The 24,344-nt window shown below is 43.6% G+C and overlaps 1 protein-coding gene across 2 annotated transcripts in view; it reads right to left on the bottom strand.

Annotated features, from left to right (window-relative positions):
• Nucleotides 1-359: 359 nt before the first annotated feature.
• The window catches only part of si:dkeyp-23e4.3 (rho GTPase-activating protein 7), a 115,095-nt gene continuing 91,110 nt past the window's right edge, over nt 360-24,344 (bottom strand). For both annotated transcript variants that reach the window (XM_042326844.1, XM_042326845.1), the window contains exons 2-14: nt 19,436-19,507; nt 19,233-19,314; nt 18,960-19,023; nt 16,574-17,970; nt 16,201-16,374; nt 12,310-12,469; nt 11,910-12,108; nt 11,530-11,743; nt 9,427-9,541; nt 8,234-8,455; nt 5,622-5,839; nt 5,053-5,226; nt 360-1,457 (exon numbers count right to left, since the gene is read on the bottom strand). In XM_042326844.1, coding sequence (XP_042182778.1) covers nt 1,349-1,457; nt 5,053-5,226; nt 5,622-5,839; nt 8,234-8,455; nt 9,427-9,541; nt 11,530-11,743; nt 11,910-12,108; nt 12,310-12,469; nt 16,201-16,374; nt 16,574-17,970; nt 18,960-19,023; nt 19,233-19,314; nt 19,436-19,507 — 3,200 coding nt within the window. In that variant the 3' untranslated portion in view covers nt 360-1,348. The remainder of the gene's footprint in view (nt 1,458-5,052; nt 5,227-5,621; nt 5,840-8,233; nt 8,456-9,426; nt 9,542-11,529; nt 11,744-11,909; nt 12,109-12,309; nt 12,470-16,200; nt 16,375-16,573; nt 17,971-18,959; nt 19,024-19,232; nt 19,315-19,435; nt 19,508-24,344) is intronic.

Genomic DNA, 24,344 nt, shown 5'->3' with positions numbered 1-24,344 from the left:
TAGGAGAATGCCTCAGTACTAGGTGCTTAAAGGGGATTCAATAATGTGATCTAGGAGATTAAATCAATAAGATATGCAAATGTCATTATGCAAATATGACACGAGTGGGCAGTTTGACAGCGTAAATCATTTCCTAAGCATATTGTAACAGAGGGAGGGAGAGAATTTTTGTCTTTGGAAATCAACATCATCATAAGCCCAGACCTGAATCTTCTGTGTGATAAAAGCACTGAGTGACGTCATCTTCCTCTGGCTGTTAGCTATTTCAGGGTCTTCAGAGAAAACAATCAGTGTGACTGGCTGGCTGGGATTCAAGCAGACTATCACAACACACACATACACACACAAAGCAAGAAGACTAGAGAAATCAACATTTTAATCAGTTGTCATTTTGATTCAACACACGTATTACAAAAAGGGTATGCTGCAGTTTTCCTAAAGCTTGAAAACCAATATTTAAGTAAATCTATTTGAATATTTCTGAATACAAATATTTTGTTAAATAATTTTGAGGAATAATAAAAGTCAATAATAAAATGTAATTAGATAAACTACACATTCATGAATATGTACATCTATAAACATAGAGTGTAACTGACCCTTTTAGTGAGTATACTGTGATACATTTTGAAATTTACAACATTACCAGAGAAACACAAGTGTCAAGTCAAATACACATACAACTAAAATGAAGTAATTAGACAATCCCTTTGACAGTAAAATAATAAATACAGAGTACAACGTGCCTCGCAGAATATCTGCCACAATGGCACACATGTACATGAGAATCTTCCCAATTCACAACTGCAAGAGGAAGCTTTCCTGAATCCTTAACTTTGTCCCGCTTCAAAGCGTGATGCAACCGAGGCTTTTCTCTCCGAAGAGGTAGATCTGCTCTTGGTATATCTGAACTGTTACCCAGGTCCTGTTATTAACTCTTAAAACCTGTGGTGTCTGGCAGCGCTCTGTCGGAGGCCCCCCTGCCATGCATTAGGCCTGAAACAGTCACTCAAATGGGATGAGATGTTCCATCATGGTGGCAGGCTCCCACATAACTCTTGATAATGAAAAGCTCAGCCGCCTCCACCTGAACACTTCATCAGACAACCCCTGCTGCGAGTCCGCAGGGGCAATTGTCTCCATAAAAAAATATATATGTTTCTGGAATTCATATCAGGTCTTGGGTTTAAGACGACTTCTCAGCTCCCCCTCCTGCCTTCCACCCCCTCCTTCAGTCCTCTCTGCTACAGCTGTATGCCTGCAGGCTTCTGTCTGTTTGTGTTGTTCTCTCCTCATCTGTCCTCCTCTCGGGGTAGATGAGGACTGGGTTATGTCTCGGAGCTATTACTTAGATCTTGGTCTCACTGTGGTCTGGTCTGAATGAGTCTCTGATAGCCAGAAGGTTGGAGGCCAGTAGGTGTCCACTCACTCTGTTGTGCCATTCCTTGGATCGGCCCCTGGACATCACACACAGTAACAGGAAGGTAGTACACACGAAGCATCACCAGGGTTCAGATGAGACAGTCAGAGAGACACAAAGGCCGTATTTCAGGCAGACTACATTGCAGTTGCCTGCCAGACATAACCATATTATATAGCAATCTGATGCGTGACTGCAAAGTAAATGACTTGACGAGCAACCATTGGTTGCTGTATCCCACTGGGCACACAGTGGTTGAATCCACTTTGTTTCCATGTCATTTCAATGAAATTACATCAAACCAATGTGGAATAGATGTTGAATTGACATCTGTGTCCAGTGGGATATAGCATGACTGCAATATAGACTGCCTGGAACGCAACCAAACCTTGGTGTAAGAGACACACTGACAAAGTACATTTCACTTTCAATTTCCTCGATACCAGTGTCATTGGCTTTCACTATTAAGCTCAGCAGACCAAAGAACAGTGAGTTGATTATCGACGATAAGCCAACAAGTACTCAAAACCTAATGCCACTAGCACTGCAAATAAACCCAATATGTTAGGCCTGCAAAGCTCTCTTCTATGAGTATTTAAAGAGAGTAGAATGAGGCAGAGATGTTATCTCCGTTACCGCTCAGTTCTGATGTAATGAAGTGAGAAAACCCTGCAGAGATAATCATCATAATCGTGTGAATCTGTCTTGTTGGCAAACCGTCTAGTTCAAATCTCTCTGTGCTGCCTAGTGTGATGAGTGTGTGGTTGAGGCCCTGATTCTGACCAGAATTAAGCACTCGTAAATGGAACGGAATTCCCTTTTATGCACTTTTCTCTCTATGCGTATTCCGACCTTGAACTAAAGCATGAGAATAGTGTGCTATTCACCTGCACTTTGTTTTGGATGGAGATTGAATAAATGAAGGTGTGGCGGAGGAGTGTCTAAGATACACCGTATTCTGACCTCCACATTATTCCCTAATAATTACACCAATTTTACACGAGAGGAAACCATGAATACAAGCATTTTGCTACACCCGCAATAACATCTACTAAACACGTGTATGTGACCAATATGATTTTATTTGAATAAGGTCTAGCGAACCTACCAGTTCCAAGTGGATAAAGTATCGACTTTTTTCTGATTGAAATAACACCATTCTCCATGCACTATAATTTACAACTAAATACGAGCTATTGGTAAGAGCTCCAGTAGGTACATTTGTGATCCATTTGGATAAGGGCATTGTAAATATAAATGACTCTTGTTTTATATATATCTTAGAATCGCTGGAGACAAATGTGAAACCAGTCATATGGCAGCAAACTGAAGCGTGCTGTGCCATTATGCAGAATTGTAATTATATGGCCTTCTATCTCGCAGGGATGGGAACTCTCGAATGTCTTAATTATAGGCTCCCTCGACTTTCTCTGTTTCCTATTTCTATCATGTTAAAAGAATTGCCACAATCAGTATCTACTGTCAGTAGGTCTAAAAACAACACATTCAACTGGCAATTTAATGTTAGTTCCCTTCAGTTAGTATGCCTATAGCCTAAATTATCATTCCATTTAATTACATTGTTTCGTTTACCTTCATTTGCTTCCTCTGTAAACGCTATCACGGCCGTGTGGTTGTTGCTGAGGTTCATTAGTACCAGTAGATAATATAAAAAAATACATTAAGTCGTTATGGAGCGGAGCGCAGACCAAGCAGTAAGTTTGAACCTGACGCATGGCGCAATACTTGGCTGTGTCATTACACAGTTCCATGGTTAATGCAGGCAATGGATGAGGGTATAACCCACAGTACTATTGTACACTAGTCTACCAACATCACCATGTGTTAAAGAATTGAATGTGGAAATTTTTGATTCATCAATGTATTCTTTGCGTAAAAGCTCCTCAAACCTGTTTTTTTGTATGATTCATACAGTTTTTCCTAATCCTAAAATGCTGTGTAGAGTAAAAATACTTTTAAGTACTACTTAGTTTTTTGGCGTATCTGTACTTTACTATTTATATTTTTGATAACTTTTACTTTTACTCCACTACATTCCTAAAGATAATAATGTACTTTTTACTCCTTACATTTTCCCTGACACCCAAAAGTAGTTGATACATTTTGAATGCTTAGCAGTCTGCCTCTGATCTGGCAGACTCACTAAACACAGACGCTTTGTTTGTAAATGATGTCTGTCTGAGTGTGCCCCGGGCTATCCGTAAATAAAAAAAACAAGAAAATCGTGTCATCTGGTTTGCTTAATATAAGACATTTGAAATGCTTTATACTTTTACTTTTGATACTTAAGTACATTTAAAACCAAATACTTTTACTGAAGCAGTATTTTACTAGGCGACTTTCACTTGAGTCATTTTCTTTTAAGTTATCTTAACTTTAACTCAAGTATGGTAATTGGGTACTTTTTCCACCACTGCTAAAATGTGTCAAAAATAATCTACAAAATCGGAGTATTTTTTTAATCTGCCAGTTGGTGTTGAAATGGAGACTAATATGCATATACTGTATTTACATGGATTTCTTTCATTGATCCCTATTTTCTACAACCGTTCTCTCCATGTATTCTAGTCTGTCAACAAAATTAGAATGAAATGTCCACCATTTTTAAAGGGATGGCTTAAGAGAAATGTACTGATAACCCTATTGAGTTAAAACTCCACAAGAAAATCTGTTGGCCACCAAGTGGGAGGGTTTTCAGTGGTTGAATAACATTTATTCAGCGTGCACAAGGGAACCACACTTGCAAAGCCTGTTATGCAACTGAATAAGGTAAGTCTGAATACCAAATACTCAGAAGTGTATAGGAAACGCTTGCTTAGGAATGACGTACATTTCTAAATCGGAATCGTGCCCTAAGTGAGTAGTCAACTACCCCTACTGATGGTGGGCTATTGGAGCAGCACAATAGCGCCCAGTATAATGCAGGGTAGAACACTCTCTCCTACTGTCCCTCTCTATGCCCCCCTCATTCCCTTTCACACTTTTCTATCTCCCTCTCCTCCCCCTTCTCTCTCTCTCTGTGTGCTTCTAGACACCTGTTTTCCATTGCATGGCTTGTTTCATTAAATCGTCCGAAACAAATGGAAACAGCGGTACTCTACAGAACAACCCAGCAGAATCATGCAGGGAATAAATGAATCAGGTAAGAAGCAGCAAATCTATAAGGAAATGTGAAGAGGGCTAAATCATGTGTGCACCAGGGGTGCCTTTCTATTCATTCTTTTCCTTCTCTAGATGAATGTGCCTCTTTTGAGAGGCAGTGATCGCACTTGAGATACTGGTGCAGTCAAAAGCAGAGAATATCTCATTACAGAAGGTAAAGAATAAGCGTGACTCTGGATATATTTTTTTAAAGGCTGTGCATTTTCTCCCCCCTTCCCTTCCTCCCTCCCTCCCTCCCTCCCTCCCTCCCTCCCTCCCCCTCCCTCCCTCCCTCCCTCCCTCCCTCCCTCCCTCCCTCCCTCCCTCCCTCCCTCCCTCCCTCCCTCCCTCCCTCCCTCCCTCCCTCCCTCCCCCCTCCCCTCCCCCCTCCCTCCCTCCCTCCCTCCCTCCCTCCCTCCCTCCCTCCCTCCCTCCCTCCCTCCCTCCCTCCCTCCCACGGTCTTGCTTACCTGGTATCTGTGCGACAGAGGTGTGTGAGTCGGGACCTCTTGGTCCCTAGGGGTTCTACCAAATAGAGACAAGAGTGGACCTGGGCTCGCACCCCCTCCATGGGGGCCTCAGGGTGCTCTGTAGATATAGCTGACACATAAACAGGTCCGGCCGACGGGTCTGACTGCCAGGTCCTGCATGAGAAAATTGTAGAAGATTCTTCTGGTTAATTTAAAAACAGACTTTCAGAATCAAGCTCCATGAGAAATAGACCCTCAGATATTCAGCCACCATTTGACTAGGTGTTTGAGTAAACAGTCAATATTCCTTTGACTTTGACACTAATGTAACATGATTAGTATAAACTAGCTCTTTCATTATTCACCGTGATGCCAACATGTAGCAATGGTACAGTACAGTAACAAGCAACATGTCAAAACAACTTTAGCCAGAGTGTTCAAGTCCAAGCTGAACTCTGTTTGTCCCTGACTCATCTGTCCCTTCTACTCAGCAGAGTCAGCAGCCTGCCTAAAGACCCATGCAGCATCGTGCAGCGCTGTGCAGAATTGGCCTGGCAACACCTCATTACCTGAGCAGGAGGTGCTCCTGTGGCGGTCGGGGTCCCAGGCCCTGCAGGAGGTAGCGATAGATCTCAGTGTCCTTTGTCAGGTTCTGGACTACTGCTGACTGTTTGAGGGTCTTCTCCCAAAGACCCTGCTCCCTCAGGACCCGCTGGAGGGCCTCTTTCTGGGGGGCATCCACCTCAATGGAGCCCTTCCACAACCGCAGCGGCCAGCCGTCATCCACCTGGTATGGAGAGGGCGGGGAAGGAGAGGAAGAGTGTTTGAGACCTATTGTGAGAATCTGATTTTGAACATATCTCAGCTCAAATTCTCAGTGTGCTTTCCTGCAGTCAAATGACCAAATAGTGGCCCTCTAGTGGCCTCATTGGTGGAATGTTATTAATATTTTTCATAATTCCATTTTTTTTTTTTTTATTAAAAAAAAAACTTTCCATAATTACTAAATATTATGTTTTTAAAACACTGAAAATCCGGTGTTTTTATGTCAAACGGTTTTGTCTTATTTCAGTCTTCTGTGATGTATATAAAGTGTTATATTGGGATGCAAACTCAAAATTGAATACATTTCAAATCCATATCTGACATTGGACAGTTTTTTTGTTGTTGTTGCCCATAACCATGTGTGTGAGGTGTATTCTTTTGTTTCAAAATAGATTTATTTAGGACTACCAAGAAACACTGCATAACCCTGATTTAGTCCACTGCAGTAAAAAGTTAATTGGTCTGACTAACTGGACAATCAATGGTGTTTCGATGTTGACTCATACATAATAACCATTTTAATAGTCAGCAGTATTCTTTATAGGTGGTGTTGTTTTGGTGTGCTCTCAGAAAAAAACATTTCACAACCATGTGACCAGGGGGTGCATTGTAACCAAGCAGTAACTTTTACAGTATATCACAAAAATGAGTACACCCCTCACATTTTTGTAAATATTTGAGTATATCTTTTCATGTGACAACACTGAAGAGATGACACTTTGCTACAATGTAAAGTGGTGAGTGTACAGCTTGTATAACAGTGTACATTTGCTGTCCCCTCAAAATAACTCACCACACAGCCGTTAATGTCTAAACCACTGGCAACAAAAGTGAGTACACCCCTAAGTGAAAATGTCCAAATTGGGCCCAATTAGCCATTTTCCCTCCCCGGTGTCATGTGACTCATTAGTGTTACAAGGTCTCAGGTGTGAATGGGGAGCAGGTGTGTTAAATTTGGTGTCATCACTCTCACACTCCTTCATACTGACTGGTCACTGGCAAAGAACTCTCTGAGGATCTGAAAAAAATAATTGTTGCTCTACATAAAGATGGCCTGGGCTATAAGAAGATTGCCAAGACCCTGAAACTGAACTGCAGCACGGTGGCCAAGACCATACAGCGGTTTAACTGGACAGGTTCCACTCAGAACAGGCCTCGCCATGGTCGACCAAAGAAGTTGAGTGCACGTGCTCAGTGTCATATCCAGAGGTTGTCTTTGGGAAATAGACATATGAGTGCTGCCAGCATTGCTGCAGAGGTTGAAGGGGTGGGGGGGTCAGCCTGTCAGTGCTCAGACCAGACGCCGTACACTGCATCAAATTGGTCTGCATGGCTGTCGTCCCAGAAGGAAGCCTCTTCTAAAGATGATGCACAAAAAAAGCCCGCAAACAATTTGCTGAAGACAAGCAGACTAAGGACATGGATTACTGGAACCATGTCCTGCGGTCTGATGAGACCAAGATAAACTTATTTGGTTCAGTTGGTGTCAAGCGTGTGTGGCTGCAACCAGGTGAGGAGTACAAAGACAAGTGTGTCTTGCCTACAGTCAAGCATGGTGGTGGGAGTGTCATGGTCTGGGGCTGCATGAATGCTGCCGGCACTGGGGAGCTACAGTTCATTGAGGGAACCATGAATGCCAACATGTACTGTGACATACTGAAGCAGAGCATGATCCCCTCCCTTCAGAGACTGGGCCGCAGGGCAGTATTCCAACATGATAACGACCCCAAACACACCTCCAAGACGACCACTGCCTTGCTAAAGAAGCTGAGGGTAAAGGTGATGGACTGGCCAAGCATGTCTCCAGACCTAAACCCTATTGAGCATATGTGGGGCATCCTCAAACGGAAGGTGGAGGAGTGCAAGGTCTCTAACATCTACCAGCTCCGTGATGTCATCATGGAGGAGTGGAAGAGGACTCCAGTGGCAACCTGTGAAGCTCTGGTGAACTCCATGCCCAAGAGGGTTAAGGCAGTGCTGGAAAATGATGGCCACACAAGATATTGACACTTTAGGCCCAATTTTCACCTAGGGGTGTACTCACTTTTGTTACCAGCGGTTTAGACATTAATGGCTGTGTGTTGAGTTATTTTGAGGGGACAGCAAATGTACACTGTTATACAAGCTGTACACTCACCACTTTACATTGTAGCAAAGTGTCATTTCTTCAGTGTTGTCACATAAAAAGATATACTCATATTTACAAAAATGTGAGGGGTGTACTCACTTTTGTGATATACTGTATCTATTATATGTTATGTGACTACTATTTCATTAATTTGTTAGTTCCTTAATTCATCCATCCATTCATTTGTTTGTCATTCATTCATTAATTACATCAGATTCCATCGCACACCTTCTTAATGGCCAGGTCCACTTGGTCTGGTCCAGAGCACAACTCCCAGCCTTGGCTTTTCTCCCTGGCCTCTCTCAGCAGGTGCTGGGTGGTCTGGTCCAGTCTGGCCCTCTCATCCTGCTCCTCCTCCCCACCCTGAGAGGGCGAACTCCGACCCCCATCCGCCCAGAGAGCCTCCTCACTGGGGCTGCACACACTCTGGTCTGGCCAGAACTCTGGAAGCTGGAAAGAGAGAGGAAGAGTTAGCTAGACTTTTTCCACATAAGGTCACATATGACTTAATCTTGACACCCAGATACAAATATTGCATGTTAACGTCTGTCACAAGATATACTGTATGAATTCTTGACCAATCGATATGCTATTGCATCAAGCGAAGATATGGTGACTAAGAGCCTGTTGTTGGCTCTTAGTAAATTAATAAATTCTTGTTTTCTAATATTTTTATTCTGTTTCATCAAGTAAATGCAATGAACTGACTGAACTGAATAACATAGATGAAGTGCCTCTTCATTTAATTTCCCCTGCAGATGGTTTATAGCAGGTGGCCCGCGGGCTCCCCTTTTGTAGGTCCGTGGACCAATTTTACACAAAAATACAAATTATTAAATGTTTCATTTTTTAGGAACTTAGTCAAAGTCTCAATTTACTGTTGAGAGTTAGAATAATAGAATATACAAGGTGCAATTTCGAAAACATGGTTGGCAGGGGTATATGGATGTGGGACCCACTGTGGCCCCTCTGTTTTCCTGTGGCCCCCACCCCCATCAAAGTTGCCATCCCTGGTTTTTTATTTTTTATTTATTTAACTAGGCAAGTCAGTTAAGAACAAATTCTTATTTTCAATGACGGCCTAGGAACAGTGGGTTAACTGCTTGTTCAGGGGCAGAACGACAGATTTGTACCTTGTCAGCTCAGGGGTTTGAACTTGCAACCTTCTGGTTACTAGTCCAACACTCTAACCACTAGGCTACCCTGCTGCTACCCTGCTGTTTACGGTTGTGAACAATAGGGAAGTGCCTTCCTGCTTTTTCTAATGTACTGTACAGTAAATACTACTGCACAGTGAGAGTACACTCATGAGAGAGTGGTGTGTGCTGTGCTGAGTCTTGTAACACCCACACACTGTGCACACGTGATGTTAATTAGTGTGGCTAGAACAGGCTGTACTGTAACTGTACTGTAGTGTGTACCTGAAGGAGGCGTAGGGACTCTGTCACCATGTGGGCAAGGCCCTGTGTAGCGGCCAGGTTCTCACTCAGGTCCCTTTGGTCAGGCCTACCCAGGCTGTACTTCCTGTGGCTCGACCTAGGTCAGAGAAACAGGTAATGTCATTACATCAGAGTTAAAGATTTCGGGGGTACTGATTTGCCATTACTCTATACTCGCCTACAGTTTTTGGAGATCCTTGCAAGCAGACTGGTATTCAATGCTTATGTAAAAAGAAACGTCAGCATCGACTTCCAAACCAAGAAAAACATGTCGCAAAAGCAAAGCAGTTACATTTTTACTAACATCCCTGTATCCTTGAAGCACAATGTGCCACAACACAACAGTTCATGTGAGTAGAGTTTATTTGTTTGGGTCATTGTTCCTAGTGTGACATGTTTCAAGGCATAGCTCTGTTTCCAGTGATGGGAGATACAGAGTGTTTATTGTGTTGTGTTATGACTTCCATCTGTGCTCTACTCTGACAGCCTGTGGGGAAATGGTTGAGCTAACTGGCTCCCCTGGACAGGCTGGCATTATACGAGGAGGAGGAGGAAGAGAGGGGGAGGAGGAGAGGTATATTGTCTCTCTACATCAGACACAATCAGGCCTGTGCTATGTGACATCACTAGGTCCACAATGCCACTTTTCAATGTGAAGTGGAACTTCTAGACATGCTGTCAGAATACAGGGTGTCAGCAGAGTGTGTGCAGCTAAGTGTGTGTGTGTCTGTGTGCGTGTGTGTGTGCGAGTGTCTATCTTCGCAGCGCTTCACTTCAGAGCCAACAACTACAGATAACCAGTCTTGTGAAGTTAATGAGAGTGCCAGAGTCAAAAACAAAGTTCAAAGACTGATGTGTTTTAAAAAATGAGTCACTTGGGCCATCTCTTTCTCTCTCCCTCCCTCTTTCTCTCTTTCCCTCTTCCTGTCACTCTCCCTCTTTCCCTCCCTTTCTCCCACTCCCTCTCCTTCCCATTCTCTTGTAGTAACCAGCTGACTAGTATTACAGATATGAAATCTCCTCTATCTGAGAAAGGCGAGATGGGAGATTCAGTAGGGTTACATAAGTTTCTCTCTCACGCTGTGATTAAACTCCTGAGTGGCACAGCGGTCTAAGGCACTTCATCTCAGTGCTAGAGGCGTCACTACAGACCCTGGTTCGATCCTGGGCTGTGTCACAACCAGCTGTGATCGGGAGTCACATAGGGTGGCGCACAATTGGCCTAGCGTCATTAGGGGAGGGTTTGGCCAGGGTAGGCTGTCATAAAATAAGAATTTGTTCTTAACTGACTTGTCTAGTTAAATAAAAAATATATAAATACAATTTTAAAAAATAAACCCAGCTGACAGCTATTCATTACCACACAGGGAAATAGGGTTTTGACTAGATTACCACAGTTGATGTAATCTCTAGGAATTTAAACAACCCATCAATCTGACACAGCATAAGAAGGAAAAACTAAAACAACATGTCAAAAACAGACAATTTTAAATCTGCTGTTGTGGCGATGAACACAAAGCAAAGCGTACCGGAGTAATCTTATGCAACAACGGAAGACATTTTACATGTACATTTTAGTCATTTAGCAGACACTCTTATCCAGAGCGACTTACAGTTAGTGCATTCATCTAAAGATAGCTAAGTGAGACAACCGCATGTCACAGTCGTACTAAGTACGTTTTTCCTCAATAAAGAAGTTATCGGCAAATCAGTGTTAGTAGGAAAAGACAAGAGCAAATGTTTTTTTGAGGGGTTGGGGGGAAAGATTTAAGATACTCTTTCAAGAGGTAGGGTTTCAGACAATTTTCAGGAGATGGGCAAGGACTCTACTGTCCTAGCATCAGGGCGAAGCTGGTAAGAGGGAATGATATAACTTTAACAATGTGGGACCCAGATCTCCAGACCACTTCTCGTCTAGAAGTTGCACCGTTCCAGGGTCACCTTACACTCCCCCAATCCTAACTTCAACCATAAGGGCCAAATCCACCAAACTGATCTTAGATCAGCCCTAGACCCTAGATCTAGACCCTAGATTCCAGGGGCAACTTGACGACTTCCTCCTTCCCAGAAGGCGGTGCACCGTACCTGGCTGGGTTGCCCTCTCTCTTCAGAGTGTTGAGGTGGAAGAGAGAGGGGGCAAGGCACACAGCGATGTTGGTGGGGGTCATCTGGTTCTCGTCCACGCAGCCCACCACATCTCGGAGGAAGAGGAGGAGTGTCTGCAGGGCCTCCCTGTGCTCATCTGGCAGGAGGAAGATGGCCGCCTGGGCCGCACAGAACTGCTGGTCTTTGGGGAAGTCTGTGGAGGATGAGGAAGGGGTGAGCGATGTTAGACTGGAGTGGTGGATTGATTAGGATTGATTATACTGTACAAATGTCTAAAATTGGTTTCACAATGCCTACTTAACCATCATTAACATTATGATTAGGTAGTACAGTCAGTCACGCAGATTCTGTCCACTTACATTGGTAGATATGCAGGAAGGACTCGCAGAGTTTGCTGGAGAACACAGGTTCTGGTAGATCTCTGAAATACTGTTTCACCATATCAGCCACATCGAATGCTGATTGTCCCTCGTAAGACGCACCCTCTGGGTCTGCCTCCACCATGTCACGCAGGTACTGGATACGAGACTTCACCCCCGACTTACGGAACAGACCCACCTGAGGGGATGAGAGAGTGAAGGTGAGTCTCACCTGAGGGGGGTGGGGGTGTATATTAGACAATTTTAGATATCAAAACATCTAACCAACTTTGAAATTGGGGTGGACTGTCCCTTTAAAGCCTGACCCTAACTATTTCTTGAATAATGTATGAGCAATACTACATCTACTGGTGGTACAGGAGGTTAACGAGTCCAGTACCTGATCGAGACACTCTGTCCTCAGATAGAATAGAGCCTTGAGGATGCTAGGGGGTAGAGGTTCCCCTGTCTGCTGCATACTGTGGAGGAGGGATACACCAAACACCCTCCTGCCCTTCAGCTCTTGAGCCTTGGCCTTCCGCGGGGGCTTGGGGAACGTCCTGAGGGGAGATAAACAATACAAGATGGTGGTCAAGGCTTGATGTTGAAGATAACCAGGTTAAAACTGAAACCTGCATGCTAAGTATAGACCATATTTTTTTTATTTAAAAAAAATCTTTATTTAACCAGGCAAGTCAGTTAAGAACAAATTCTTATTTTCAATGGCAGCCTAGGAACATTTGGTTAACTGCCTGTTCAGGGGCAGAACAACAGAGTTGTACCTTATCAGCTCGGGATTTGAACTTGCAACCTTTTGGTTACTAGTCCAACACTCTAACCACTAGGCTACCCTGCCGCCCCATATATTGTGTTACCTACAGATTATAGAAAAGAGCAGAAGCTCTTAACTCTCCACTCAGAACCCAGTCCTACCTACCTTCAGGTTATGGAAAACGTGCTATTTCTACAGTAGGTTTCCTCAGGGAGAAAGCCCCCCACTTCTATATCAAAGATAATAAAACAAAAACATTAGTAAATACTACAGTAATGTCCCCAAAAACACTACAGTAAGTACTACAGTTTACTACAGTCCGCAAAAATACCACAGTAAATACTACAGTCCGCAAAAACATAGTAGTATATACTTTTTCTTACAACACCATTTATACTATGGTAAACTGTAAATACTACAGAAATCTACAGTAAATACTACAGTAAAGTCTGTAAAAACACTACAGTGAATACTATAGTATTCCTACCATAGTATACACTATAATATTTTTTCATTTGAGCACACATGCTCTTAGAAGAGGGCTTTGTGTAAAACTCAGATGGGACATTTCTTTTAAAGCCCAATTGGTTTATTTGCTGAATAGGATGTTTTTATAAGACAGCAAGTGCCGGGGTAACGGCCTGTGTAGCTGAGGAGATAACATGAAGACCATTTAAAGCCTCCCTCTCATTATTCTTCCATAAATCAAGTTCAGGCACCTTGAGATATCAAGCTTCAGAGCCAATCAAATGTATGATTGCAGAAATGAACCTACTACTGGAATTAAATTCACACATTTTCATACAGCATGATTCTCGTTGATAGTGCTCTCTCCCATTACAAGCAGCATTTCCATTATAGTTTTCAGCTGTTCAATTAAAAGATATCTGCTGCGTCCACCTCATTTCATTACCGTAATGGTGTTCTGCTAGTGATTTAATGTGATTGTGTGTGTGTCATAGTGTTGGTAGGTGTGTTTTTCTCTGTGTGTCTTACTCTCACTCACTCACTCTGTGTGTGTGTGTGTGTGTGTGTGTGTGTGTGTGTGTACCTGTGTGTATTTAGAGAGAAAGCCAAGGGGAAAGGTGTTTGGCCACAGCAAATACAAGACACCACTTGTCTGGAATGAAGCTAGTTCCACAGCAGTGAGGGTGCAGAATACTGAAGCACAGGATCAATGGAAAAGCGAAGAGAGGCTGGAGTAGGTTATTTCTTTTGTAGTTAGCTCAATGATTGTTAAAACAAATAGCCCAATTACTCTGCTCTCAAAAAGTCAATTACCCTGTCCTCTTGCCTTAAGCAATCCCTTTTCCCCCAGTTGGCTACACAAACTAATAATGTCAAACACTTTATTAGTGGGGTAGCCAAGTTTTGGGGATCAGGTTTTGAAACGTTGGTGAGGAAATAGCTACAAACAATGAAAAGTAATAACTCATTCTGACAGAACTGATTGGGATGTGCTGAGTTCTCATACATCATCCCATGTAATGCTATTTGGAGGTCACTGCCGTCAACCGTCGAGATGAAATGTCCCTAAAAATGTCCCTAAAAATGAACTATAGTTTTGGCAAGTCGGTTAGGACATCTACTTTGTGCATGACACAAGTAATTTTTCCAACAATTGTTTACAGACAGATTATTTCACTTATAATTCACTGTATCACAATTCCAGTGTGTCAGAAGTTTACATACACTAAGTTGATTGTGCCTTTAAACAGCTTGGGAAATTCCAGAAAGTTATGTCATGGCTTTAGAAGCTTCTGATAGGCTAATTAACATAATTTGAGTCAATTGGAGGTGTACCTGTGGATGTATTTCAAGGCCTACCTTCAGACTCAGTGCCTCTTTGCTTGACATCATGGGAAAATCAAAATAAATCAGCCAAGACATCAGAAAAACAACTGTAGACCCCCACAAGCCTGGTTCATCCTTGGGAGCAATTTCCAAACGCCTGACGGTACCACGTTCATCTGTACAAACAATAGTATGTAAGTATAAACATCATGGGACCACGCAGCCACCATACCACTCGGGAAGGAGACTCGTTCTGTCTCCTAGACATGAACAAACTTTAGTGTGAAAAGTGCAAATCAATCTCAGAACAACAGCAAAGGACCTTGTGAAGATGCTGGAGGAAACAGGTACAAAAGTATCTATATCCACAGTAAAACGAGTCCTATATCGACATCACCTGAAAGGCTGCTCAGCAAGGAAGAAGCCACTGCTCCAAAACTGCCATAAAAAAATCAGTCTACGGTTTGCAACTGCACATGGGAACAAAGATTGTACTTTTTGGAGAAATGTCCTCTGGTCTGATGAAACAAAAATATAACTATTTGACCATATTGACCATTGTTATGTTTGGAGGAAAAAGAGGGAGGCTTGCAAGCAGAAGAACACCATCCAAACCGTGAAGCACAGGGGTGGCAGCATCATGTTGTGTGGGTGCTTTGCTGCAGGCGGGACTGGTTCACTTCACAAAATAGATGGCATCACGAGGACGGAAAATTATGTGGATATATTGAAGCAACATCTCAAGACATCAGTCAGGAGGTTAAAGCTTGGTCGCTATTGGGGCTTCCAAATGGACAATGACCCCATGCATACTTCCAAAGTTGTGGCAAAATGGCTTAAGGACAACAAAGTCAAGGTATTGGAGTGGCCGTCACAAAGCCCTGACCTCAATCCTATAGAACATTTGTGGGCAGAACTGAAAAAGCGTGTGCGAGAAAGGAGGCCTACAAACCTGACTCAGTTACACCAGCTCTGTCAGGGAGGAATGGGCAAAAATTCACCCAACTTATTGTTTGAAGCTTGTGGAAGGCTACCCGACACGTTTGACCCAAGTTAAACAATTTAAAAGCAATTCTACCAAATACTAATTGAGTGTATGTAAACGTTTGACCCACTGGGAATGTGATGAAAGAAACTAAAGCTGAATAAATCATTCTCTCTACTATTATTCTGACATTCCACATTCTTGAAATAAAGTGGTGATCATAACTGACCTAAGACAGGGCATATTTACTCGGATTAAATGTCAGGAATTGTGAAAAACTGAGTTTAAATGTATTTGGCTAAGATGTATGTAAACTTCCGACTTCAACTGCACATATCGAATATTACCCAGCTACATTCCTTATCCCAAAGGAAAGAAGAGGACCTGTCTATAATTTCCCCAGGAATCTAGCCTGAAGGTTATACTTTGTCATGCCGGCTTTTTCTGATGCTGATTTTTTGTGCATCTTTATTGGGGGGGTTTATTGCTCTGACAGCATCCTGTGTTTTGTCTTGTGAGAGGCAAGGTTGCAACTTTACATAAATAGTGAGTTCTGCATCCAATCTTCCACCTCTTCAGCCCTTCCTCCCCCACTTCCCCTTCTCTTCCTCATTTCCCTCATCGCACTACCACTTTCCTTTGATTCTCCAACCCTTCCTTTTCTCTACCTCAACTCTACCTTCCCCATCCCATTTCTCCTCTCCCTCTCCCCCCTCTTCACTTCCCCTCCCATTCCTTACCAGTTCCAGCCCTGCTTGCTGGATGGGGAGTACTTGTCCATGAGAGCGGTGAGTTTAAGTAGGGAGAGCTTCCGCAGCAGGTGGAGGTGAGAGACAGGCTGGGCCTCGACCCCTGGGCTGCTGGCAGTCACTGAGGGAAGGCTCTGCTCGCTTGACCAGTGGTGCTGGCTCCGTCTATAGAACAGACACAACAGAACAATGATTTGTTCACTGATAGAGTTCATGCATTTACAATAATAAAACCTATTTGCATTTTTATTCTCAATGATACAATTACATAAGTAATGGATCTGTATGTACGAGTAATAAACTTCCAATATGCCTTCTTAATGAGCGCTCAGGCCAGCTGTCATTCTCCACAGCCTGTTCTCACCTGATATTGCGAAGTAGTGACTGAACCTCTGTGCCATCACCATCCACAGATTCTTTTTCTAGGCTCTCCCTGTCCTCATCTCCCTCCCCCTCCACGGCTCCCAGCCCCAGCGCCTCAGCCTCCTTGATCTCCAGGTGGATGTGGTTGGAGGAGGAGGAGGGGCAGGGAGAGGGGGTGGAGCCGCGGTTAGAGTCAGAGTCAGAGTCCTCTGACAGTTTGTCCGTCCAGGTGTTGACGAGTTGCTGCAGGCCGCTGATACGCTCCATCACACTGTCCAGCGCAGAGAACACATCAATGTTTTCGCTGATCTCCTCCGTCTCCACCGCCCTGTGATGCTCCACCTCCTGGCCAATCACCTGGCCTGTCGGCACGTTGTCATAGATACTGGCCCGGTGGTCCAATGAGGCTGGGGGGCTGCAGCAGGGGGAATCCTGGTCCTTGGCCGCTGCGCTCCCCCTACTCCGTCGCCCACGGTACCCATGGAAGCTCCCAGTTCTCCAGTTGACGGAGGTATTGTCTATGGGCAACAGGACATTGTTGTGAGTGAGGGCAGTGGGGAACGTTCCTGGCTTGTGTCCCTGAGGGATCTGGAAGACCAGGCTCTCGTGGTTATTCCTCTCGTCCTTGTAGTCTTGGAGCTCTCGGACCGGGCCGCTGTGGAGACCTTCCTGGTGCTGTTCTTGGACCCCGCCGGTTCGTTTGCAGTTGCTGCGTACCCTGGTGATGGGGCTTGGGGTGCTGACAGTACTGCTGCTCTCTGATGTGCTGGGGCTGCTGCTGCCTGAGTGGGGGGAGGATGGTGAGGAGGAGGCCTGGCTGCCCGGCCGGTCCCTATCCCTGTCCTGCAGGGTGGAGATGTCCAGGCACTGCAGCCGTCTCAGCCTGTGCTCGACATCCAGACCCACCTGGAGCACGGGGCCAGAGATGACCAGCCTGGTTCTGCTGTGGCCACTGTGGCTTGGGGAGCGGAGGGTGGTTGTGCTCCTCAGACGCAGCTTCTCCATCTTCCTCAGCAGACTGGGGCCCTTCTTCCTGGGGGGCTTGTCCGGGAAGCGCTCCTCAGCACTGCTGAAGCCGAGCATCTCACCCCCTGGGGAGGGGGGCCCGCTGAACGACGTGTCTAGGGACATGGTCTTGTTGGTGGAGGAGCAGCGAGACGAGCTCCTGCTGGTCTCTTGGTCATCAGTGGCAGTCTTGCGGCCCTCACTCTCAGTGCTGCTGGTGCTGTGGAGGGAGCAGACCTCATGACGGTCGTTGGATTCACCCGGGGACATATCATGGCTGTCCGGTAAACACAGGAAGCCCATCCCCTCTAGTCGACGCCAGCGCCTTGTCTGCCTCTCGTAGGCCCATTTGGCACTGATGGCACAAGGCTCTTCATCCTCTGACTCCTCCAACTAAGAATTACAAGACAATAATCAAGGTACTGTATGAGTCATGTCTCAAAAAAAAAATCAGGGCCAACTTTTTCTGGACATCATGTAACTCTTCAGAGATATGTTTTATTTATTTTATGTTTTTGAGTAGATCAGCTTTAATTTTGCAGATAGATTTTGGCCTCTATCAATGTAAATTGTCTGCAACATTTCCAATCCCCCATGTATATTGTTTTGTAAATATATATATAGTATTTTAAATATAGATTTTTAAAATATATTTTCCTTCTTTATTATATCTTCCACAAAGATAACAAAATTCTGAGATAACGAGTCTCTGAGAACATTAAATGTCCAGTGCAGCCATTTTTTATATCAATGTCAAATAATTACTGGGTAACAATTAAGTACCTTAATGTGATTGTTTTCTATTAAAATGATCCAAAAATGTCAAGAATAGCTTCTTAGCAAATAATAATTTCACAAGCAAAAATTTTGCGAGGACTGTCTGGGAGTTGTCTGAGTGGGGAGGAGAGGTTATTGGCAGAGAGGTTAGGAAATCTCCTATTTACCGCATGGTGATGTCACTATGGAAGGCCAAAACTCCATCCCACCAAAACAGAATGAAATTTAATTTCTCTTTTTCATCTAGCTCTTAGAAAACTCATCTAGAATTCATTTTCACAATTTCACAGCACTATTCCAACCTCAAAGTTATGGAAATGTATATAAAATATGGGAAAATCTAGTTTTTGGCTGCACTGGGACTTTAAGTAGAAAATTATTATGCAACATGATTAATTCTAGAGTTTTCACCCAAATTATCTTTCTCTGCACTTTCTCAAACAAAGACTATTGAAGTTTTGAGGAGTTTTGGAGGTGGGTGGAGCTATCTACCTAGCCATCAATATCAGTGGAAATCGATGCGTTAAATGCTAACTAGGAACTTTTCCTCTGGTTACTGCGGTGTCTTTGACAGAGCTGCCATGTTGGTGTTCACTCTCACTCACCCGTCTCTTTGATCTGCCCTGCTCCAGCCTCAGCTCCACACATTTGTTTAAAGTGTTTAATCTCCTGCAAGCAGAGGAGAAGAATGGCGGTTAAACAAGCACAGCAGCATGGGACCCAATCGAAATCAAACGCACTCACACACTCTGTCTTTCTCTCTCTCTCTCTCTTTCCCCAGCCCAATGAAGTATTCCAGCACTACATACACTCCATCAGTAGAACAAGGAGCAAGGAGGGAGGGAAGGAGGGAGTGGATGTAAAGTCCAGCTACTCACCTGCAGAGTGAATCAAGTGCATCCTTATCCAGAAAACTGTGATCACTCTTTACCCAGTCTATATCAATGGGGAACCTGCAATCTGAGAGGCAAACAAGGCGTGATATGACACTGTTTGTTATGGATGAGCAAATATGTGGATGTGGTGTGCACTGTAATAGATTGTGTTTGATGGCTTGAGAGGATTACTATTTGATATTTACCTTTGTATAATTGCACGTACTGGGGAAAGCCGGCTGCTCTCAGCCAATCACAAGCCTCCTTCGCTTCGATTTCTGCAAACAAAAAAACAATATTCAAATTAAATGACAATTATTTTCTGGTTGGCACATTTTAATATCAGGACAAATATTTGTGCATATTAAGCGAGCTATTTTACGCTTTAATTACACTCGCAAAAATAATGCGGACAAAAATAGAAGCGTCTCTCTCCTTTTTCTCCTCTCATCTCTGAGAGGGTGTACTTTTACAGTGGATTTTTGGAAGAGGCCATCCTAATTGCTCCTAATTGGCTAACGTGGCGTGTGTGTGTCAGACACAGAAAAGGCAGACATCGTTTGTCAGAAGTGGCTTCAGTCCCTCTGGCCACACACAGCCTTTCATGTCCCCTCTGTTGAGGTTCCACCCATCTGCTAACTCCCACCATTGACATAGTACTGTCAGGGACAGATGGTGGAAAGAAGTGCAATCTTTCTTCAAACTCACTGGTACTTCATGAAATAAAACCCAGAGAGAAAGAGAGAGAACGTTAAAGAGAGAAAACGATAAAGAAACAACGAGAGAGTACTTGGAATTAGGTGTTTTTCTCCCAGGCTGTGGGGGTCAGGGGAAGACAGCTGGAGGTTGAGTTACAAAGAGGCGGCAGGTAGTATAGTGGTTAAGAGCGTTGGGCCAGTAACCGAAAGGTCGATTGTTCAAATCCCAAAGCTGACTAAGTGAAACATCTGGCGATGTGCTCTTGAGCAAGGCACTTGAGCCTACTTGTTCTTGTAAGTTGCTCTGCATAAGAGTGTCTGACATAATTACAAGAAAAAAGCAGATGGCTGAGATATGTAAACAGGGGAAAAACAAGCTGTGAATATCACAAGACTCCTTTGATCCAGGGGAGATAAACTCTGCTAGATGGGAATGGGGTTCATCAAATCAACAGCCAGGTTTGATCACTTAGTGTTAGAGGAGGATGATTTCTGTTCCTGTCCAATATTGACTGGCTTTCATCAGGCTGTCCACTCAAGAGAAAGCTTCAAACTGTAACTAGTTCCTGTAACCTCGTTCAATCAACCTAACAGGGTAGTTATAAACATCACAGGAATTAAATCATCAACATGTATAGATCACATCTTTACTAATGCTGCATAAATGTGTTTGAAAGCAGTCTCCAAATCCCTAGGATGTAGTGATAACAATATAGTAGCCATATATAGGAAAACTAAAGTTCCTTAAACTGGGCCTAATATAGTGTATAAAAGGTCATCCAATAAGTTTGGTAGTGATTCCGATGTTGTTGATGTAAAGAATATTTGTTGGTTCGTTGTGTGTAATGACAAGCAACCAGATGCTGCACTTGACATATTTACAATTATTTTCTGGTTGGCCCAATGTCTTATCCAAGTTAGTAATAAGCATGCACCCATTAAGAAAATGACTGTAAAAACAGTGAAATCCCTGTGGATTGACGAGGAATGGAAAAATTGTATGGTTGAGAGGGATGAGGCAAAATAAATGGAAAATAGGTCTGGCTGTACAACTGATTGGCAAACGTACTGCAAATTGAGCAATCATGTGACTAAACTGAATAAAAAGAAGAAGAAACTACACTATGAAACAAAGATAAATGACAAAGAATGATAGTAAACAGCTTTGGAGCACCTTAAATTACATTTTGAGCAAACTCTGCTCCATCATTCATTGAATCAATCACTTTAAGGATTTTTTCATTGGCAAGATTTGCAAACTTAGGCATGAAATGCCAGCAACAAACATTGACACTACACATCCAAGTGTATCTGACCAAATTATGAAAGACAAGGGTTGTAATTTTGAATTCCGTGAAGTAAGTGTGGAAGGGGAAAAAATGAAAGTTGTCTATCATCAATGACAAGCCACCAGGGTCTGACAACTTGGATGGAAAATTACAGAAGATAATAGTGGACAATATTGCCACTCCTATTTCCCAGATCTTCAATTTAAGCCTACTAGAAAGTGTGTGCCCTCAGGCCTGGAGGGAAGCAAAAGGTTTTCCCTTACCTAAGAATTGTATAGCCTTTTTTACAGGTTCAAAAAGCCGGCCAATCCTGCCTGCTACCAACCCTTAGTAAACTTCTGGGAAAAATTGTGTTTGACCAGATTTCTCCTTTATTTAGCAAGATACAATGCTATTTTACAGTAAACAAATTGACAACAGACTTTCAGTATGCTTTTAGGGAAGGACATTCAACAAGCACAGCGCTTACACAAATGACTGATAGAAATGTATTAAAAAATATTGTCCGGGGCGCTTTGTTAGACTTCAGTGAGGCTTTTGACGTTATCGATCATAGTATGTTGCTGGAAAAACATATGTGTTATGGCTTTACACCCCCTGCTATATTGTGGATAAAGAGTTACCTGTCTAACAGAACTCAGAGGGTGTTCTTTAATGGAAGCCTCTCCAACAAAATCCAGGTAGAATCAGAAATTCCCCAGGGCAGCTGTCTAGGCCCCTTACTTTTTTCAATCTTTACTAACGACATTCCTCTGGCTTTAAGTAAAGCCAGGAATATCTAAACTCAGCACAAAAAAAGAAACGTCCTCTCTCTGTCAATTGTGTTTACATACACATGTAAATATGTGTATGAACATAACAAAATTCAACAACTGAGACATCAACTGAACAAGTTCCACAGACATGTGACTAACAAAACTGGAATAATGTGTCCCTGAACAAAGGGGGGTCAAAATCAAAAGTAACAGTCAGTATGTGGTGTGGCCACCAGCTGCCTTAAGTACTGCAGTGCATCTCCTCCTCATGGACTGCACCATATTTGTCAGTTCTTGCTGTGAGATGTTACCCCACTCTTCCATCAAGGCACCTGCAAGTTCCTGGACATTTATGGGGGGAATGGCCCTAGCCCTCACATTCCGATCCAACAGGTCCCAGACGTGCTCAATGGGATTGAGATCCGGGCTCTTAGCTGGCCATGGCAGAACTCTGACATTCCTGTCTTGCAGGAAATCATGCACACAACGAGCAGTATGGCTTGTGGCACTGTCATGCTGGAGGGTCATGAGCCTGCAGGAAGGATACCACATGAGGGAGGAGGATGTCTTCCCTGTAACACACAGCATTGAGATTGCCTGCAATGACAACAAGCTCAGTCCGATGATGCTGTGACACACTGTCCCAGACCATGACAGACCTTCCACCTCCAAATCTGTCCCGCTGCAGAGTACAGGCCTCGGTGTAACGCTCATTCCTTTGACGATAAACGCGAATCCGACCATCATCCGGTGAGACAAAACCGCGACTCGTCAGTGAAGAGCACTTTTTTGCCAGTCCTGTCTGGTCCAGCGAAGGTGGGTTTGTGCCCATAGGCGACGTTATTGCCGATGATGTCTGGTGAGGACCTGCCTTACAACAGGCCTAGAAGCCCTCAGTCCAGCCTCTCTCAGCCTATTGTGGACAGTCTGAGCACTGATGGAGGGATTGAGGGTTCCTGGTGTAACTCAGGCAATTGTTGTTGCCATCCTGTACCTGTCCCGCAGGTGTGATGTTCGGATGTACAGATCCTGTGCATGTGTTGTTACATGTGGTCTGCCACTGTGAGGACAATCAGCTGTCTGTCCTGTCTCCCTGTAGCGCTGTCTTAGGCGTCTCACAGTACGGACATTGCAATTTATTGCCCTGGCCACATCTATAGTCCTCATGCCTCCTTGCAGCATGCCTAAGGCACATTCATGCAGATGAGCAGGTAACCTGGGCATCTTTCTTTTTCCGTTTTTCAGAGTCATTAGAAAGGCTTCTTTAGTGTCCTAAGTTTTCATAACTGTGACCTTAATTGCCTACCGTCTGTAAGCTGTTAGTGTCTTAACGACCGTTCCAAAGGTGCATGTTCATTAATTGTTTACGGTTAATTGAACAAGCATGGGAAACAGTGTTTAAACCCTTTACAGTGAAGATCTGTGAAGGATTTTTACTAATTCGTTTTGAAAGGCAGTGTCCTGAAAAAGGGCCGATTCTTTTTTTGCTGAGTTTATGTATGCGGATGACTCAACAATATACACGTCAGCCACCACAGCAACTGAATTGACTGCAACACTTCACAAATAACTGCAGTTAGTTTCAGAATTAGTGGCAAGGAATAAGTTAATCCTAAATATTTAAAAAACGAAAAGCATTGTATTTGGGACAAATCATTCACTAAACCCTAAACCTCAACTAAATCTTGTAATGAATAATGTGTAAATTGAGCAAGTTGAGGAGACTAAATTGCTTGGAGTAACCCTGGATTGTAAACTGTCTTGCTCAAAACATATTGATACAACAGTAGCTAGGATGGGGAGAAGTCTGTCCATAATAAAGATCTGCTCTGCATTCTTAACAGCACTATCAACAAGGCAGGTCCTACAGGCCCTAGTTTTGTCACACCTGGACTACTGTTCAGACGTGTGGTCAGGGTCCACAAAGAGGGAATTTTGGGAAAATTGGAATTGGCTCAGAACAGGGCAGCATGGCTGGCCCTTGGATGTACACAGAGAGCTAACATTAATAATATGCATGTCAATCTCTCCTGGCTCAAAGTGGAGGAGAGATTCACTTCATCGCTACTTGTATTCGTGAGAAGTTGTATGTTGAATGCACCAAGCTGTCTATTTGAACTGCTGGCACACAGCTCGGACACCCATGCATACCCCACAAGACAAGCCCCCAAAGGTATCTTCACAGTCCCCAAGTCCAGAACAGACTATGGGAGGTGCACAGTACTACATAGAGCCATGACTACATGGAATTCTATTCCACATCAAGTAACTCATGCAAGCACTAACATTTAATTTAAAAAACAGACAGGTGCAGACACATGCATACATACACACGATAACATATGCACTATACACACATGTACACATGGATTT

The sequence above is a fragment of the Oncorhynchus tshawytscha genome, linkage group LG09, assembly GCF_018296145.1.
Source record: "Oncorhynchus tshawytscha isolate Ot180627B linkage group LG09, Otsh_v2.0, whole genome shotgun sequence".
NCBI lineage: Eukaryota > Metazoa > Chordata > Actinopteri > Salmoniformes > Salmonidae > Oncorhynchus > Oncorhynchus tshawytscha.
This window is presented reverse-complemented; position numbering and strand designations above follow the sequence as displayed.